Source organism: Lagopus muta, chromosome 1, assembly GCF_023343835.1.
Source record: "Lagopus muta isolate bLagMut1 chromosome 1, bLagMut1 primary, whole genome shotgun sequence".
Taxonomy (NCBI): Eukaryota; Metazoa; Chordata; class Aves; order Galliformes; family Phasianidae; genus Lagopus; species Lagopus muta.
The window spans coordinates 67,712,506-67,734,037 of NC_064433.1; the positions used below are offsets into that span (position 1 = coordinate 67,712,506).

Sequence of the window (21,532 nt, forward strand, 5' to 3'; positions counted from 1 at the left end):
GCTGTACCTCTTTCAGCTTTTTTGCCCAGGGTTTCTGAGCTTTCCTAAATCCATCTTCTGCTTCTTTGGTTTCCTTAAATCCTCCCATCATTTGCTTATGAAAGGCTTCCTTCTGCCAGTTCTTGATTTTTTCAAAGTCTTCATTCATCAGTGAACCTTTTACTTCTAGATGTAGTTCACTCACTTTTTCAGCTTCTGACATAAAAGCACACCAAGCCCTTTCTACTGTTCCATACTGTGGGCCTAAACACAACAGAAAGTGTCATTCTCAATAACCATCACCCACATGGAACTATATTCCCAAGAGACTACCTGAAGCTATTGACTTACATTCATTTCTAAATAGGAATTCCTAGATAATTACGCAAATGTAGAAAAGGGATTATTTTTTTTTTATAAAGATATTTTTAGAATATAACATGTTAAAATCATACTTAAATGATATTCATTTAGTCTGGCCTGCATCTCCCTAAACTGCAATTCCCAGTTACACTTATTAGCTCCTGTTTGAACTGCCTTCCATTTCTCAACATACTTTTTGAAGCATGGACAACCAAGAAAAGAAAAGCTAACTCAGAATATACTAAAATGCTGTCAGATCAGCCTTTCATTAAAACACTACTTTTCTATTATTGGTTCCCCAACAACCACTGACACCTTTTTAGACAGACATACTTTTCAAACAGCGTGTTCTCTACCCTTATTTAGCTAGAAACAGCTAATGTGTAGAACTGAATTTATTTGGATACATCAACACTGGAGGCAATATTCACCTGCTTCCATAAGAAAAAAGCAAATTAGAAAAGGAGCTACGTTTTTGTCTTTTGTGTTTGTTTTTTGGTTTGCTTTGCTTTGTCTTAATCAAGGAAAGCTTGATCCTTGAAAGACTCATTTGTTACACTACTGAGCCATCTGCAAAGGTTCCATTTAAGCTAAACATTTCTACTTTCAACTTACCAAGAACATTCAAATTTTTTTTTTCTATTTGAGAAATGTTTCAGAGTTCAAAACGAGGATGTATTACCTTTTTCCACAAGCTGTTTCCATCTCTTTGCCCATTCTGTAAGTTGCTGAGCATAGACCTTCTCTATCCGTGCCCGTTCATGAATACAGTTCATGAGATCATTGCAAAGTCTGTGACCATCATCGATTCTCTTTACTGTCCGCTTGTAATTTCCAACCTATAAAGAAACAAACACTTAGCAATTCCTGCTTGAAACATCTGAAAGCAAAGTAAGTCTCTAATACACATACAGCAACAGTACAAGGATAATCTGCTACCAGGAATTCATCAATTATACCACCCAGTATTTTCAATTAATCTTAAAACCTAACTTATATGAGATATTAGAAATAAATTGTAGTATGGTCTGCACGAAAGATGCTGGAAGTTTCCTGAAAGAACACCACAAAGCTGACAAGTCGTCCTATAGAAAAAAAAGGTTATTAAAAAAGCAAGCTCACCATTCAGCAGACACAGTTCAGTCAGCAATGCAAATACAGCATTACAAAAGAACCCATGCATTATTAGTCTTGCAGTGTAAGTATAGGTAATTGCCACAACAGTTATTAAGAAATTGTTCTGCATTATTACTGCTTGGCAATGCTTTAGATGGTCAAAATACTTGACGCAAGCACTGACGGAGGAAAGAATGTAGGTATTACTGAGTATCCTAATTTCACATTCCGTTTAATTAAAAGATTGATAAAACTGCAACAACATACTGTAAAATCTACACTGAACAAAAGAACGCAGTATAGAAAAACACATCCACAGTGTAACCAGCAGAGATCAGAGGCACACTGTATTATAGCTGTGCTTCAGTGTTGACAAGGTAGGTTGCAATTAGTTCAAAAGTATACTCTACAATTTAATGTGGGCTCAGTTCTGACAGTGACTTGGAAGCTCCTACCCCTAGCATAAACACAAACATTGTAGAGAGGAAAAACTAGGACCCCATGTACAAGATGCAAAGGGATGAGATATGGAGAAAAACGTACGAACTTTCTTTATATAAATGAACACCTATTCATTTTTGTGTATTATCAACATTAAATAACCAATCTAAGTAATGCGAGGGGTGGACAGGGAAAAGGTGATACAGCTGACAAACCAGTATTTCAACTAGTTTCAAGGTCAGTCAGGTTGATTTCTGTAAACATTAAACAAAACATGAAAACTCAGGTAACAGAATTTGCACGGCCTATTAATATTACAGTCAACTTCTTATCAGCCCAAACCACCTGACTGAAAAAAAAAAAGATAAGCAGTGAAGTAGTAGGTCAACCATTCAAATACTTAAAGCACATTTGCCATTTTTACATGAATCACATCTTAAGTGTGGGAAGCCATCCAACTTTCCAGTTCGTATTTATTCAGAATTTTGTCAGCAGATGCACACGCAAACCATCTGCTTCAGAAAAGCTTCTCAGAGTACAAAGGGAAATATTTTAATATTCTTAAAAGAAGGAAAACTATATTAAGTGCTGGTAAAAATAAATGGGACTTTATCAGTGACTAATCTGAAGTCTGATGAAGACAAACATTGGCCAAAAATAAGTTGACAAAATTCAGGGTCAAAGCTGGAAAAAAGTAACCAAAACAAACAATGACAGGGCAATTTATTAAGATGTTGTCCTCAAAGCATTAATTTGAGTATTTTTTGGACTATAGCACTTCAATAGATTTAAGAAACTCAGTTATTATCAAAGTAAAGCCACCAAAGTCTTCAGCCACTGACTTGTCCTACTCTCATCAAAAAGTAGCCTCTTTAAAAGCAGGAGGTTACAGACTTGGACATAAAACATAATGCAAGCAAAGATAAGAAACTATCAGCAGTGCAAAGAAGCAGGCATCAAAAATCAGACAGAGCACGCATCCATGTCCAGACAGACTTCATCTAGTAATACGAAATGTATGAAAAAGAACCTCTTATTTTCAGGGCAAATATTGAAAATGAGAAATTAGTAGTTTCAGACTAACACCACACAGTAACAAAGATCAGTTTGTAGGTCACTCCAAAAGTAATGCCTCCCATTTATTTCCACAGAAACTACATCAGATGCAAAGAGCACAATCTCACTATTTGATAGAGCACATTCTCAGCTACACAACACTCCTTTTCAACAGTCACCACCATTAGCTATGCATTGTCCCCAGCAATAAACAAGAGCAGCATATCACAATCTTAAAATCTGTCTCAGCAGAGGTGACCCTCTGCCTGCTACAAAACACCCAGCTCCTCACTGTGCTCACAGTCATTGATGCCATTTTGTCAGCCTGTCCCTCTGCTGCCATCTGTCACAGAGTAACAAAATGTAATGGAATACTGGTGGAAATGTTCAACCTCTACTGCCATACCACCAACATCAGCCTCTGATTCTGTGAGCCAACATCATAAAATAGGTGGCATTACTTTTGGAGCAGCCCTCATGTAATCCAAACATTAAGAAAATTAAGTACCTGAAAGAATACTTGCTGAAGTTTGTGACAGGAGGACAAAATTATTCATATGCTCAAAATTACTCTGGCTGTAGGTACACAGCCAAGCAGGCTTAAAACAGGTTACATTTGGCACAACTACCCAAAGCCTCACATTAGCATCAATTTGAGTCTTACAGCCTAGGGATTTACATCTCTAGCAAGAACATTTCCTTTCATAAATTTGCGCTACTAAATTAGCATTTTATATGCTAATACTGAATTGGAGCTGGCTGCCTCATGGTATTTTTAATGTTTTCATTTTGAGTCGTCTGAGCAAATCCTGCCCACACGGTAATATCCAGCAGTTGTCAAATCTCAGGCAGCATTCAAAGAACGGAATTCAGCTCGCCTATTACAGCCTACTCACTCCTCAGCCTTCTGCTGCAGAAGGCCATTTGTAAAAACGCCTCATGTAGAGCAGGGAAGATTCACCCACACCACCTCCTTCAGCTGAAGAAGACTGTAAGAACTGACATGATAGTAAAGAACAAGAACAAGGCCTACAATGCTACGGAATAACAACTTTGTATTCCAAAGAATGTCTTCTATAATATTTTCAAACCAAACACCAAAAATGTTCATTCAAAATACACAAACGTTTCATAAATCATATTAGACATCACATTCAATTTTCAAGACCTATGAAGAAAGTCAAGAGTTTTGGAAACAAAGCATTTTTCTGTCATTTTTTTCATGACACTGAATGCAAATTACACTGAATGCATTCAGAATTTTTAAAACATCACAATTAACAAATCATTGATACTTCATATCTTTTAAATCATTAGTTTATTCTTCCCCTCTTTGGGGGCATATTTAAAACGCAGAACATACTTCTCAGACCCTGATTCTTAGTCACTAAGTGAATTCATTCTGCTTCTGTAAGATCACCCGTCCTTAGTATTTTCAGATAAAAGCTCCTTGCTTTTCTAACAACCTGAGCCTCCCAGGGCATACTGTGCAGAGGAAAAAAAATTAAAAAAAAAAATGGGGTTGTGGACTTCCTCCAATATCTTATTAACACTCACTCCAAGTGCATCATATCAAAATTTAAGTAACTGTTTTACATGAATCTCGCCAGCTCTTCCCATGTATCTGTCTGTTCATGCACAGGCACGCACATAGATTTCCATTTCAGATAGCTCTCCACGTCCCTTCTCTCTCTGCAGTTTCAGATACAAAAATGGAGGATACCGCTGTCTGCATCTGATTCAGAAGACCAGAGGCAGGGAAGAGATGTACAGGGCTCTAGAGAATGTGCAAGTAGGCTGAAAGCACACACAAGGAGCAGAAGGGTCACAGACATGTCCACAGTATATTTGGAGCCTGCAGCACCAAATATAGGTGCTGAAGGACCTGTCAGTAAATGAGAGCCCCAGGACCTATCTCAAAGTAAGATCTGTTGAAAGGCAAACTCAGCCTTGGGAAGACTCAGTTTGGTGAGGGGCAGCAGCTATCTTAGGCAGGATTGAACAGAACAGAGTTTGCAGTATGGCCTTCTGAAGGACATCACGGGACTTTTGTCCTACTCAAGAAATTCAAGTGCATTAATAAAATATTTAGTGCATTAATAACAATTAAGCACGATCAGTGGATAGACTAGACCAAAGCAAAATAAAGTAAAATTAACTTTCTTATGAGCAACTAAACAGACCCAACTTCAAAATGGTCCAGTGCTTCAATTCTACAGACACTTAATAGCCTTCTGCTTTCCCTCTGTGAATGTGTGGATACTCTCGAGAGCTGAATTCCTTCCTCCTCAACCTGAGAATTACCCTCTCTACTCCAAATATAGGTTTGATATTTTTATATAGCATATAGATATCTTCATTTAACTTAAAGTACTTTATAGAATACTGTAGTGTTTAACACTAATCACAGAATCATAGAATGGCCTGGGTTGAAAAGGACCACAATGACCACCAAGTTTCAAGATGGTCACCAACCACCAGACCAGCGTGCCCAGAGCCACATCCAGCCTGGCCTTGAAACACTAACTGAAGTAATTACACATATCCACAAATATATCCACACAAAGTCTAAGGGAATCATTTAGATCTTCTATAACTGTAAATAATACATTATCTTAATTCTTACAATGAACCTTACTGTTTGAAAAATGCATTTTGAGCTACGGAGACTGCAATAACAAATTTTTGTGAAAAAACAAAGGTAACAAATATTATTCGTAGCAGCTGATCAGAAAAATAAAATCCTGTTTTTCCTTGTTTGATCAGAGCTAAATTTACATAATGCCTTGCCATTCTCAGATTTCTGCATTAGCACTTGTCAGTACGTGAGCACAGCATTTCATCAGTTAGAGTAACTTTCTGATCTTTGTTGGGTTGTTTCCTGTTAAACTTTTCCTTGTCCTACAAATGAAGCATTTCCTTCAGGAAGGTAAAACTGTAGGACTACAAGCTTTCTTACAGTTTCAAGGACAGTGAAATCTTTTAGCACAAGATATTTAAAACCTGTATCCTGCTTTCAATTTAGCATTAATGCCACATGCTCAGCTGCCGTTCAGCCTTAGTTGCTAGAAACACTTCAAGAAGAAATGATCCTCTAAGCATTTGTTTTTCTGAAATACTGCTGGAATGGTTAACTTCCTGATTAAATTGGTAAATTCCCTGAAGACTCTGATTCTCAGTTTTAACTGTACCTATGGATGGTACAGTCATCCTATGGAGGATGATGAGTTAGATGGAGACAAAGTAGTTTTATATGTTAGTGTAAACATCTTCAAACTGCTGTTATTATTAATTAAGAGAAGCTTTCCTGCCTGTGCTATTATGGAACCAAGGGGGAACACAAAATCATAGAATCTTTAATGTTGGAAAAGACTTCTAACATCACAAAATGCTGCTTTCTTTCATAAATTCAGATAGCCATTAGTTTCCCTGTGTGTCTTCTGAAATAATACTGAGCTTTGCTATTAATACATTTCAGGTGATCCTATTTTGCCCCATTTCACCTCTCGTGAAATATCTTTGCATGTTTGTTCTGCTTAGAAGAGAAAAATGTCCCCCCTTCTCTCACTGCAGTATTTCTTCTCGTCTACAAGCACAGCATTGAGTCACCTCAAATCTTTCCTAAGCTTAGAGAATTCACAATAGCCAGAGAATGACAAGCACACAGAGATCTGGTATTCAGTATTGCACACCTTAGCAGTACACTCCTTTTTCCTCCATTACCACCCCGGTATACTGCAACCAACCGCCATCACTGATATGGGAATATATCAAAGATTACAGGCTCAATATTTTATAATTTCACAGCATTTGTGACACTCTCTTTGTACCACATTACTTACACACCTTTATCTCAACTTTACATTCGGTTAGTTGTTTTGTTTTTTTATTAAGCGTATTCATAGACAAGGATAAAACACATAAAGAGTTAAAAACCACTTAACAGGTTTTTCTGGTACGCTGACTGAAAAATAAGGATATTTTAATTTGTCAGCAGCTCAGAACATGGCAAACACTCAGCTATTGCTAAACTCGTCAATTAATTCCTGCATATTATAATTACTATAACCACTAATAGAGAGCTTCAAATGCCTGAAATGAGATCTGACATCAACTCTTTTTCTGAGCTTGCCTAGTTTATCCATAACCAGTCAGCCATTATGAACTGGAACCATTTGAAAGAAAATACATTTCCGTATCTCTCAAGTCACCATAGCATACAATGTGTTTTGCTGTTGTTTTCAACTGGCAAACACTCAGGCAGGAAACGTGCAGTAATGAGCTTTGAAGGCTTAGTCAAACCCACACATGCCAGTATGAGAACAAACTACTTCCAACATTCAATTCAACCATAAATACGCCTTCTTTCTACCTACAAACCAGAAGTTTCCAAACGTTAGCTTTTATAATGCTCAATAGCACATGTTCTCCCTCAGAATAAACATGCAAAAACCAGACTATTCAAGGCCCGGTTTGAAACCTTGTTCTATATTTCCACCTGCATCCTGAATATCTGTGTCGATCGAAAGTGGGTTCTGAACATAAGCAGAACTATTTCAGTCCATAAATTAACACATACACAGCACAACCATCTCCCAGCACCATTTAAGTTTTATATTGGTAAATCTACCAACGTAAGTTAGCCTCTGGATTCAAGAAAAATCCTGAGGAAGCTCTTAGGCTCACAAAAGCTAAAGCCAAACACACCAGTAAGCAAATACCTGGCAATATAAATGGAAAGCACTACGCTACTCAAAGCTAGAAGAAAAAAATGCACGCAGGAGATACAACAGCAATGTACTGTTGTAGAGTCCAAATATCTTTAAAATGGAAGAACTGGCTTCATCAACAGAAGAAGCACTCACTAACAAGGAATTGAAATCCCTCAACTTCAAAACACTTTTTTTTAACATTCAATAGTGAGTTAAATTCTTCTTAAACTCATCCAACAGCCTCAGAAGATAACTCACTTAGATGCTGGCTGACAGCAGCAGGCACAAAGCACAGACACGATCAGTACCCAAACTGGCAGGCCCATGACCATTGCCACACAGAGCTTATAATGCAGTTTGTCAGAGGCACGTCCCAGATTGGCTCTCTCTGCTATCCAGAGTGTTTGGGGCTGATTTTTGTTTGTTTCATTGTTGTTTTTTTCTGTGGGGGAGTGGTGTAACAAAAATACATGCTGTGGTCTGATTTGATGCAACCACAGTACAAAGAGGACCGAATTCTCCTTTCTGAATCAGTGGAAAATGTTTCCTTGCTAGTGGTTCTATCTCTTCAGAACGCAACATGCCTAGCACCTCAAAATCCATACCAAGTTCTGGGCTTGAGAAGAATAAGTCACAGGCCTGAGTTTCTAGACCTAATGCCAGTCACTGTTCAACACCTATTTTTGCTTGGATTAGTGGGTATTCTTACAGTACTAATGAACAACTCCGCAATACACGTGGAGGTGCCCATACAGCTGACACAAACAGAGAATAAGGGAGAACAAGGACTCATATCTAGGGTATAGGTGGCACTGTCAATGAATAACCTGTGGGTCATTAAAAATAAGCATTTCTACAGGCTGTAGCTGTTCCTTTCAATGCCTTACCTTGCAAAATATGCACATACTTTTACTTTGATCTCTACCAACGCCTAATCATCATCTTTCTTACCTTCACGGATATCTAAGTGAACAATAGCATTTGTCTCAGCTTGCTCAAGGCATTTTTAATATGACCACAGCAGTGATTAGCAAGCATAATGCTGGGACTTATTAACAAACGCATCATAATAATTAACAGAAGGCCAGTTTTATATACCAAATCACGTGGAATACAATACTATCACTGTACTGAAGGCCAATAGGGTTGGCTGTTTCTTGCATTTTAAAGTATTTTCACAAAATATTGGAACAAGACGGGGTTTTTTTTGTTGTTCAATATAGCAGATGGAAAAAATCCAGAAGGTTTCTAGGTGAATACGGGGCACCAAATTTCCCACTTTCCCTTGGAAATGTTGCTGCCATCCTGCTCCAGGCCATAATCAGTAGCTTCCAGAACACGTTACCCCATCAGCTAAGTAACACCAATGAAGGAATTTCTTCTTGGAACATATCAACAAGATTCCTCTATGCACCCAGCGCACACCCTAAGTTCTGCACCCAATAAACAGCCTGAGTTCAGCCAAATCTATCAAGGTACACTGAAACTTGTCAGAATGAAAAAGAGGTTTCAATTTCTTAAGTAATGCAGGGCATTACTACAGCTGAAATTTGATGAAACCCTCCTGTAGCAGTTATCTCTTATCTCTCAGAATGTCCTTCCTTAATATTTTGCAATTCCTTGCTCTCTAACCAAGCGTAGATGAAAACATGCATCAATTTTTCCATCTCCTAAAATATTTTTATTTGCTGAACATCTGGAAGAATCTCGGGAGGGGCAGGAGGTGAAGGGACAGATGTGGTCTCCTGGAATGGATTTCTTCTTCCACTAGGAGACAAAAATGCAAGCCAGTACTAGAAGCTTAACTAAACAATGAAAAACTTTTTTCAATTTACCTGTGAAAGCTTCTATTTCCAACTTATGGTATGGAAAGATATTTCTGAAAGCCTAATCATCTGTTCTTGCAATCCAAAAGAAAAAGCTGACCAGTTAAAGTCAGATGACATTTCATGGAGGTCTGAACTGCAACGGCAAAAACTTAACTAGCTTATAAACACTTCAATAAACACAATTTTATCAGCTCAATAGAATGACAACATTTGAAAAATAAAAGTGGTTCAGTTTCAAAGATACGCAGTGAGAAAAACCACAGTCCTCACAGGAAGTTCTTAGGGTACATTCCACAGCCAGCCACCTCACTCTTTCCTAAGTGTCTTTCAAGGAAAAGATGTGCTTCGCAGCAAGCTCCAAAGGTAAATAAATTTGAGCTATTTTGGAGTATGAGGCAACAAATTCAAAAGCTTCCCATGTCTGCCTCTTCTGTGGCACAGCCAGGTTTAAATACATTCACTGCATTCAGTTGTGGCAGTGAAACACAACAATGGGGCTTTCAACAAACTGTAGGCTGTCTTTAAAAACAAACAGCAAAAATGAACATGTCACACCTTAAGAACTTCTGATGAAATAGAAAGGATGCAAATGACAAGTCTGCAGTAACACTGCAACTTATAAATTGATTAAGAATGCTGTAATTCTTATTGTGAAGCATAAAGTACAGAGGCTGTGATTCTTGAGATGCTGCATCTTTTCTAATTAAGATGAAAAACGTGGATCACAGCAGTTTATTTATCCAGTTTGAGAAAGACAAGGTTGGAGCTCAAAGTTGCAATTTTCAGAAACAAAATAATTGACTCAGAAGATAATGAAAAATGACAAATTTTAATCTAAAATTCAGACAAACTTTGGTTGCAAAGATGGCTCCAAACCCAGCAAGCCAAGAGCTTGGTAATTAAGTTTGACAGGCCTGCTATTAGTGTCTACATGTCATTGTTAATACTGAAGAGTTACTCTTAAGTTGACGTCTTGGTACAAGATGTCCTTCGCTTCAAGTTAATGTTCTACTGATAGTGGAAGTCTGGCATACCTCCCCCTTATTAACTCTTGAGTTTAGGAGTAATTCTTGCCTTGTTGTTTTTTTCAGGCTGTCCTGCAGAAAGGCAAGGCTTAGAGACAAAAGGTACCTTATGTCATGACAAAATTTGGCTTAAGTATCTGCAGGGTGTCTTAATTATTCATTTAATGAAAATATTCAGAACTACATATAAATCAAACTACAGTCCAGGCTAGTAAGAGGCATATATGTTCAATTGCAATGACTCACACTGAAATGCACAAAAGTACAGCGTGGAGGTCACAAGAAAACTATTCCCAGATGAAAGAAATTGCTCAAAATATTCTATATCAAAGCTACACTGCAGCAGGCAGCACATTCAGCACTTTCCCATTTGCCCTTAAGTTGTGCTTTAGTCCAAGCATCTTGTTCAGGACCAGGATTAAAAATCATCACTGTCACATGATGCTACATAGAATTATAATGACTTGCTGGATAAGGAATTGGCTGGATGGTCAGATTCAATAAAATTGTGGTCAATGGCTCAGCATCCAAATGGAGATTGGTGATTAATGGCATTCCTCAGAGACTGATGCTGGAATCGGTGCGATTTATTATCTTTGTAGGTGACACAAACAGTGGAATCAGGTGCACCCTCAGCATGTTTGCAGACAACGCCAAGCTGAGTGGTGCAGTTGACATGCTAAAGGGAAGGGATGCTATAGAAAAGGGCCTGGATAGTTTTGAGAAGTGGGTCATGTAAACCTCATGAAGTTCAGCCAGGCCAAAAACAAAGTCCTGCACCTGGGTTAAGGCAATCCCAAGCACAGCTACAAGTTGGGTGCAGAATGGCTTCAGAGTGCCACAACGATTAATCAGAGGGCTCGAGCACCTCCCCTATGGGGACAGGCTGAGAGAGCTGGGGCTCTTCAGTCTGGAGAGGAGGAAGCTCCAAAGAGACCTCTGGAGTATGAAGATCCCACATTCTCTGTGCAATCATACTACAGAGCGCCCCTACAAAAAAACGTATTCATAAAACTGACAATCCAATATGTTTAAAATAATTCTTGATAAATAGAATAGTCATTGTTCACATAATAGTAAATAAATCTCCCAATAAGCATTAGCTGCCTATTAAAAAGAGCCCCAACAGTAACTTCAGCATTAGATAGGCCTTTTAGATACAGGAAATCTGCATCAAAACACAATTACCACCAGAATTCATTGGAAGCCTAGAAATGCTTTCATCTAAAAGGAAACACAATGGTAGACAACCAAAACCAAGATGTCTGACATAGAATGATCCAGATATTTTCCCCCGTGTCATTTCCATATTTACTACAGCTAAATTCAGTTGCCAGTCACACGGTAGAAATTTACCCCACTGAATACAGTTCATCTAGACTGCATACTGACCACAGCCAGCACTGCGGTACTGGCTGTGTCAAACACTTGTTTCCTGTAATTAACTTCTTTAGTAACATGCTTTCTGCTTTATGAAGTTTGCTCTCTTTAAACTTTTATGAAGTTATTGTGACATGTGAAAGCCTTCTCCAGACTTTGGCAGAAGTTAGTGTGATCTTGCACTGTGCTTTATATTACCCTTCTGCATGAACGCTCTTACACTGAGAGAGCATAAGTTCTCTCAAAAAAAAATCTTACACCTAGGCACCAGCAGCAAATGCAGTAAATTCATATATTAGCTTAAATATTAAGCTATGTATACTTACAATACTGTTTAACCAGTTACTTTCAATTTAATATTGTTCATTCAATTCCATTGATAATTTTAAAAGCTCTTCCCCCCGCCCCCAGCAATTAGAATCTGCAAAGGTTAGATTCTGAATTGCACACTGCATCAGAAAGGACGTTTCTCAAGTCTCTGCCATTTAAAAAGCCTTGACAGAACTGGGCCAAAATCTAAAAAGTCATTTTTACCCTGAAGGCTATTTCTGCAGATCACAGTAACCGGAGACATCTTATGTTGCAGCTCTCTCCACAGTTTATCGTGCACAAAAAAACAAATTTTCTATAGTAAGAGAAAAAATACAAAATCAAAATACTGTGAATAAAAGGCTTAGGTTACCTCCCAGAAGCTATCACTAGAAACTTCTACTCCAACAGAATCATCGTATAAGCCAGACATTTCTACGTATGGAGAGCTTGCAAGAATTCAGAGCTTCAACACCTTCAAAACCTGCACAGAGATTAAAAAAAAAAAGAGCGTTATTAATGAAGAACAGTTATTAGAAGAAAAATGAAGTACCATCCTTAAATTCTTGGATATCATGAAGAACAAAATAAAAACAAATGCCAAGCACACACAGCATGTAAGTGCATTCTGAAACAGAATCATTTCCTGTCAGTTCTCAGCTCTACCATCGTATTTACGGTGTTCAGAAGCTGTTCAATTCATCTGTCAAATATCACTGAACTTACATTTTACATTTACTTTAAGAAAAAAAGGAAATCTCTTAAAGACATCTGAACAGTGTGATTTCTACTTGCTAAGCATGCAAAGCACTCTAAGAGATGATCAGTTGAACTTTGCTAACAATACAATAACCATTTCTTTTTCACTGGAAAACTACATTATGTAATAAAAACCATTGGAAACATTTAAGGCCAAGAACAACTATGGATTTAAAAATAAACCTCCTCCATTCCTGCCATTTCTACAGGAATCTTAGATTCAAATAATCTACTAAAAGCTAAAGGCACCCACAAAAGCAAACAGCTTCCTCTCTCAACAACAGAAAGCAAAAAGCTACAGGAAAGACGATTAGAGTTACTGAATTCAATTCGCAGGAGGCAAAGCCAGCCTCCTCCCTGAAAACCTTAGTACATAAGTTATTCAGACAGTTATTTCACCTACAGTCACCTGTGACCAGACCTCTTACCAGGCCAGCTAACTAACAGCTGTGTCATTTGCTTTTTTTTTTTTTTTGCCAACGCTCCTCTGGATTCTAAAGGAGAGAATAGATTTGAAATGACAGTACAATACATATCTACTATTCCCAGTGTACTAAGTAAAAAGCTGTAGATCTCATGGCAAAAGGTCTACTTGAAGGTGACAATTACTTTTACTTCCACATTCAAACTCATAGAAAACTTAAATAGCTCTAATACTGAATACAGAACTGAAAACTGCCAAAGAGACATCACAGTCTCATAGGACGGCCTGGGTTGAAAAGGACCACAATGACCATCTAGTTCCAACCCCCTGCTATGTGCAGGGTCACCACCCACCAGACCAGGCTGCCCAGAGCCACATCCAGCCTGACCTTGAATGCCTCCAGGGATGGGGCATCCACAGCCTCCTTGGGAAACCTGTTCCACTGTGTCACCACCCTGTGTGTGAAAAACTTCCTCCTAGTATCTGACCAGAACCTTCCCCGTCTCAGTTTAAAACCATTCCCCCATCCTATCACTTATCCACCCTAGGATATCAATTACATTTAATTTCAAAAAGATGTTCAAAAATACAGGAAGGGTTCTGCGAGTCAAGGAAACAAGGGGTAGCAGTTGTTCTATTAAAAAAAAAAAAAAATCTCCATAAAGAGTCATTTGGTCACAAACTAGAGATCCTTATTTATAATTCCTTACAATTAGTCACTGTTACACTTAAAATACAGAGGTAATAAGGTCTTTCTGTACCTTTGAAAGGATGATGAGAAATATGGAGACAAAGTAGTTTTATATGTTAGTGTAGTAATCTTCAATTTGCTAATAATAATTACCAGGAGAAAAGTTTTACTACCTGTGCTAGTATGGAATCAAGGGGGAACACAGAATCATAGAATCTTTAAGGTTAGAAAAGACCTTCAAGATCACCAAGTCCAGTCATCAACCCATCAGTACAATGACCACTAAACCACTACCCTAAGCACCACATCTACTTGTTTCTTGCACTAAAACATTGTTTACAAGTAGGCTGCTAAGAATTGTTTAATTAGAATATATTCTTTTCAAGTAAACATCGGCCCTGACTATTCTTATAGTAAGGAAAACAAAGAACGTATTTGTAAGTGTTGATGCTTTCTGACAGCCCTTCCCAGACAGGTAGAAGCAGCACAGAGAGGATGCAAGAGTGCCATAAGCTTTCAAGTAGTTGGACAAACTTGAAACAATAGTTTGACATTAAAAAGTTGTTGGTTTTTTTTTTCCCCCAAGAGTTTGATTATTTTAAAGTTTTCCTGAAAATACAAGGCTATGCAGTGGTACCTTTAACAATAAATCCAGATACTTTTTCTGATCAAAAGGACACCTAGAAGACAACTTGCTTGACCAAACACTGCTAGCTATTTTCTCAGGTGTTTATTTGCCTCTCTGATATTCCCCATTAAGGAGCACAAACACAATACTCTCAAAACCAACAGTGAATGAAGCAAATGCAACCCAGGAATGCTATGCAGACTGAGTGAGGTTCTCAGGAAGGGTTGCATCGATCTCCTACAGCAGTTACAACACAATCTTTAAACCAAAGTGTTTGTTGCTGTTTGGGAAAGATCAAGCTGAGGATTGTTGAGCTCAGTGTTTCAGAAAAACAAATAATTTTATCAAAAGTATAAACCCAAATCAAGCCAGCCACCCCCTACACACCCCCTATGCCCCCCCCCAAAAAAAGCACAGAAGACCTATTTTTTCCTTCTTAAAGAAAACAGTGAAAGCGTTCTGAAGTAACGACAGTGTCAGCTTACCTTCTTACCTTTCCTCTTATTAAGACGGCCTAGGCTATATGAGCACTGGAAAGCTTTATCTGAAAAGCTACACTGAAAAATAGGAAAGGTTGAAACAAAGGAACATTTTCTTAAACGAGGGAGCAGGTTGTGGCAATTTCCTCCCCCTCAAAGTTTTATTCCTCCTAAACCAAAAGTACGTAACACACTAACCTTTTTTTTTCCATAAAAGCATGAAAATGATCAGCACTCAGGAAATTCTGATGGATTTAAGGTTTTCCTATGCCAAGTACTATGCTGTGAGAAAGTATGAGCAAGCGTATTTAGGGAAATATTATGAAGTCATAGCAACAACAGGCACAAAAAAACACTATTTGTACAGCACAACTTAAAAATAAACGGAATACTGAAATACCAACATCAAACTGAATGAGTCATGCTGCTCTCATGCAATAGATTTATTACAGCAGCCAGTTCTTTAGCACATTTTTTGTTAGGGTTTGGTTCTCCCATCCTTCAAATGAATTTGCAGGGCTTCACAATGGAAGTCAGTTACATGTTGATAGTGAGGGTCATATGCTTAACTGTGAAAAGTAAGCCTGAGAACAACGAAGGCTGCCAGAATAAAATCTGGGCCATTTAGATCAGTAAGCCAAAAGAGGTGGCTCCTGCATATGATCAGTAAAAAGTTGGGAGTTCTTTGGTCAGCAAGGCTGTAAGTAGCAGAACTAGCAACTCCGTAAGAAAGCAAGGTGCACACACCCAGTTCGTGCATTCCCACAACTTGGCTTCAGGCACTCCAGCTTCAGTCTTCTTCCACAGCTTCAGGCCCTCTCTAGGAGCCCTACATTACCTTTTTCTTGCTGAGCAGGCAGTACCATGGTGTTCTGGCAGTTTCTGCCCACCTCCAAGCTGACTTGTCAGCCAGCTCACCACGCACGGTGCATCATTACTGAGCCCACACCAGCTTTCTTGAGCAGGTACATCTTCATATTAAATCTTTGATATTTTCTTCCTCTGTACCAAAGATCTCTGGGATTTTCATTACAGAATAAAATCCTAGTTTTTTTATCTATCAAAGGTTGACCCGTATTGCTGCAGACACAAACCACCAAATGTGAGGCAGCACAGAGAAGATCTTAATAGCACACAGCCCTGGTGTTGTTCACCACAGTGTCAGCACACAGGAGCTAACAGAACTCATGTAGCTCAAAGCAAACCACAAATTCCAACTGAAAAGAGTAACTAAACTAAATAGTTATAGTATGATAGTTACAGGATACTAAATAGCAAATACTGTAACTACAGAAATGGCACTGGTAAGAAAAGCTCAAATTTCTTAGTGATTTTTAAGACACTATGAAACTGAGCAATAAACAAATGAGATTTATTAATAAAAAAGCTTCCTCCTTAGGGAACATTCTAGAAAAGCTATATGCTAAAAACCTTGATGCTTTTCCTCTACTGCTAGTGCCCTCTAATGTGAAAAGACCTGCTATAAATATCCTGAGGGTTCAACAAATGAGATTTTTAGAAAATATTAACTAATAGTAGCCAAGCAGGCCTTCAGAAATTGCACAGAAAGATCTGAATGAAATATGCTGCTTCTGCTCTCAAGACGTCAGTTTTGATACTGTTACCTTGAAAGCAATTCACAAAATTCAAAAAGCATTTACTTTGCTCACATGGAAAACACTTGATTTTCTTTTTTATTCCCTTTTTGTTGTGTCAGGTGGTAGAGCTTAGCACATCACACGACTTGCAAAAGTCTGGGCAACAAATGCAGACTTAAGATGGCAAAATAATCCAGGCTATGCCAAAATTTCTCTTCATTTTCTAACAGAAAAAAAAAAAAAAAAGGAAAAACAGTATTTAAAGGCATTCTTCAACCCAGCTCTTCCTTCAGAACAGACAAGTTTTTAACGAACTCTTATTGTGAAACATGTAGAACTGTTTGTCAAATTGTCAGATTTTAACGTTCTGAACCCCCTTGGAAGATGTCTATATTTTAAGAGGATGGCATTAAAAAGGAAAAAAAAAATTAGGATCTTCATGTTGCTTACTGCATGCAACAAAGAGGAAAACTAGGTGCTGGAAGTCTGATATTCCAACATGAAGGACATCTGCAGATAAAACACTATTTCACATACTCAAAACCTGAAGGCAATACCATAGCCTTGTCCTACAGACCTGCTCAACATTTCCCAGAATGCGCAATCCAGATAACAAGCAGAAGGCATGATCTTTTGTGCCCCACTTCTAGAACTTCACTGTTTGCAGAACAGAATGAGCCAACAGGAGTTCCCAGTGCCCACACAACATAGCAATCATCCTTCCAACTAATCTCTCATGTACGACAGGCGCTTTAAAGCAAGGCAATCTCTAATCCTGAGGCTCTGCATGACAAATTAGTCCACAACCAAGAAAACTTCAGTTACATGAACGACTGAATCATTTATAGCAGGGTGAGCTATGAGATCAGATCAGATTCCTCAGAACTTTATACAGTTGGGTCTTGAAAGCCTGCAAATATGGAGACTGCACGATTTCTCTGTGCGCTTCAGCCCAGTGTTTAGCATTCCTCATGGTGAGGAAAAAATAAATCAATTAGTTTTTAGGAAACCGAACAGTCTCTTCAGCCATTACTACTACCCTTGTGTTTTCTTTAAGGACTCTTCAGAAGCAAACTCAAAGGCAGTTTAACAGCATCTAGAAGAAATGCACCTGTTCACATCCCCCTTTAAATTCCTGTTTGGAGGAGCAGAAGTTGTCACTCTGGATCTGACTCAGCAGGATTCCACGTTCTGTGACTAGGGAGTGAAATACAAATAAGGGTACGAATACAACTCAGCTTAGACCGGCTACTAACAAACACTTTCAGCTATGGTATTTTTCTGTATTACTCACTGAAGTCTTTGCTGTACAGAAACAAACATCCTGTGCTTCAAGTACAAACCACTGTGCTTTGCTGCTAAGCCCAGCTACCACAAACATGCATTACAAAAAAGTGTATCTTGTATTCTTGGGTTAAATAAAGCCATTTAGACATTCCTTCTTTTTCTATCCTGTCCAAACAATCTGCTGTAGGAGAGCTCCTGATTTCTTTGGGGTTGCAATTTCTGGATGGCTCTACATGGTCAGAAAAACACAGTCTTTGAGAAATAATGTGAAATTATAAACCAAAACCTGGCTTATACTTGAAATCCACACACGGATTGGACCAGAGGAAAAAATGTTTTCTTCAGTTTATGCATTCAAGCGACATCTAGGAATTTTAGCTCCAGGATGCAGGGGCATCAAACCAAGTTTATTCACTACTATTCAGCGCAGTAAACACCCCTAATTGTGATTAGAAGATATGACTGCCTACTAATAATACAAGTTAGGCCTCAGCCTTTTGAGGCCATAGTCTCAAATCAACAGCTTTGCCTTAGTTCTTATTTTCCAATCTACAAGGGAGAATAGCATGCTCTTACACAGAGATCAAAGAAAATCTACTAGTTTCCTCCAAAAACTCAACTACACCAACAAATGCAAGAAAAGAGTCTGTAAAGGGAAACCAAATCACTGCCTCCTATGGAATTCAGTCAGAGCAGCACAACAAATGGGTTTTTGAAAGGTGACAGCAATCCATTTGGTGGTAACCTCATTATTGTGAGCACCGAGGCAAGGAAACTAAGAAATGCACACTAACATGATCTGCATTATGCCTTCTCCTCTGTGACTGAGACAGCATACAAGCTACTAGCCTGTCCCAGCCATTCATAACTTTGAAAAAGAGGAAGGAGAGATTCCTTACATATCTGCTTTGGCCCTAACAAGCAGGATGTGGATGGGGCTGCCGGTGTGCCTGCACACTGGAGAAAGGTAATTTGGGGGCAGCTGCAAGGCAAGCCCATACTGGTGTCAGCCACCCACCATGAGCACAGGGAAGAGGAGGAAGAGGAGAAGAAACACTCAGCTGCACCTGAAGTGGAGGAAGGCAGAGGAAAGGTGCTTTCACAGGCATGCAGCTGCTACTGGCTGCCCTGCTCCCCACGCGCTGGCCCAGGATCAGAAGTGTTAAATGGTATTAAATGCCAATTAAGCAAAACACAGAACTAAAAATAAAACAGCAAAAATCAAAACAAAACTATGAGTTAAGAATTCGATTTGAGACAGCTTCCTACAACTGTATTCAGTGATACTCGCGGTCGCTAAAATGTCACATCTGTAACAGGCAGCAGAGAAAACCACTAAAAACAGCATTAGTTCACTGCCTTTACATGCAGGCAACGAGCAAACAACCAATTTCCAGCACACAACAGAAGATCAATAAAGCAACCAGAAGTACCTTGACACTTACCACACAATAAAAAAATCCAACTATACTGATAAGACTATCTCAGTTTAAAGTCACCTGACACATCAACACTGCATAACTGAAATTTTACAGTGTATAAATTTCACACCATATAAAGAGTGAGAACAACTACTTCAGTTGTTATATTCCCATTTAAAACAGCTTGAATATCTGATTAAATAAGTAACATTTTAAATTACTGATTAAATGAGACAATCTTTGAATATTAGAACACAGAAGTTCACCTTTGTAGTGCATGACAAGGACCCAAACTTTGCCAAATAGATTCTCAGCATCAGGCTTCAGATACTTACATTATGATGTCATTCGAGTACACTTAGAAGATAGGCCAAAGTTATGAGCTGTTGTTTCTGTCTGGTTTTATATTTGAAGACAAAGCAATTGAACCCTTAAAACCTCTTGGGGAATTCTCTCTTGTAACCGTGTGTCCTTACTGCAGGCACAAGCAATACCAGGGCGATGCACTTGTCTGTGAACCAGCTGTCAGCCCCTATCTTCCTCTCCCTTCATTTGCTGTCATCTGTACTGGGTTGTTTTTTTCAGACATTCAAGACTTACCCATCACTATGAGCTCCCACACGCTGTCTGCATAACCTCTGCCTGCATATTTAGAACCAAGCCAAGAGATGACTTGCACAGCAAAATGAGCAACCAAGAAAAATTATCTTTTTTTGTCATCTCCGTGCAGGTGGATATTTTAATGGTATGGTTTTTGCTTTAGCCATATGGTTGCTAACCATGTTCAGAGGCTTCACAGAGGTTTCTGATTTTTAAAAGAAACAGACACCGACCACAGGAAAGAAATACAAGCTTTAAATGGCATGCCTGTGTTGGTGAAGGCCATGAGGACGATATGCAGCTACCCAGGGAGTTCTAGAAGACTTAGTTGTACTTAGAAGTTTAATATATTCAGACTACGCACTTTTGCTTAACTGTAAGTGTAAGAGGTGATGCAGTAACAAGAATAAAAAGACAGTAAAAGTCTCCAAGTTCTTCAGATACCAACTGAGCCTGCATTTGCAGTGCTCTGCTCAAAGCTGAACAACACTTAAAACGCTCCTGCTGTACACCAGCCCTTGTGATCTCCTGCTCACCAACACAGAAAGTTCTTACTTCAAATTCCAAGCATAGATCTGAACAGAAATTACTTCATTACTACATTTTAGTGTTAAAATATCCAATGCCAATGAAAGGTTTCACTGCATAACATGCTTCTATTGCATTTGATCAAAAAAGGTTTGTTGTTGTTGTTGTTGTTGTTGTTTTTTTAATGATCACTACTAAACAACATTAAGTGCTTAAATTTGGAGTTGATGCTCATGAAAGTGTTCTGATAGAAATTTTATTCTTTAAAGTAAGGCAGGAAGAAGAGATCAATTACAGAGAAGTGAGAGTAATGACAATCCATAGCAAGGAGAGTGCAAATGGCTATCTTCAGTTTCAATCTTCATGAATCTATCTGAATACATTTAGATCTTTTAGGATGATTATTCAGTGACAAAAAGGTGCACACAGTTTCCTATGTTCCCATTAAAAAGATGTTTTTCAACCTCAGCCACCTAAGCAAAGCCTCCAGCTTTGCAAATAGAGTTCCACGAGCGGCTAGCTATTGCAGGAGAGATTTCAAACCATAGACTGAGCAGTATGAGAATTTAACAGTAATGAATAAATTTCCTCAAGCCAGAACTCTAACACAGAAGCATTGTTAAATTTAATTACAAATCTACAAATTTAAAATGATGAAAAGGTTGAATGCAGCAAGTTTCACCCACGCTGTTCTATATTCTTCAGATAAGGAACGCGTAACGTTTTTGAACGCCATCCTGATATTACGGAAGGAAATGTAAACAAGTCTCTAATCCCAGCTACTTCATGAAGGAAAAGGAGCATGATAACACAAGAGTATTGTACTCTGATTTCCTCAAATGTGTTTCTGAATAAAGAAAGCTAAGATCTCTCAGAGCAAGAAACATAATTAGAAAAGAAACAGACT

At 38.5% G+C, this 21,532-nt stretch overlaps 1 protein-coding gene across 8 annotated transcripts in view; it reads right to left on the reverse strand.

Annotated features, from left to right (window-relative positions):
- PACSIN2 (protein kinase C and casein kinase substrate in neurons 2) overlaps window positions 1–21,532 on the reverse strand; it is a 61,666-nt gene that overhangs the window by 18,324 nt on the left and 21,810 nt on the right. For all 8 annotated transcript variants that reach the window (XM_048936303.1, XM_048936329.1, XM_048936324.1 and 5 more), the window contains exons 3-5: window positions 12,584–12,694; window positions 1,025–1,181; window positions 8–243 (exon numbers count right to left, since the gene is read on the reverse strand). In XM_048936303.1, coding sequence (XP_048792260.1) covers window positions 8–243; window positions 1,025–1,181; window positions 12,584–12,643 — 453 coding nt within the window. In that variant the 5' untranslated portion in view covers window positions 12,644–12,694. The remainder of the gene's footprint in view (window positions 1–7; window positions 244–1,024; window positions 1,182–12,583; window positions 12,695–21,532) is intronic.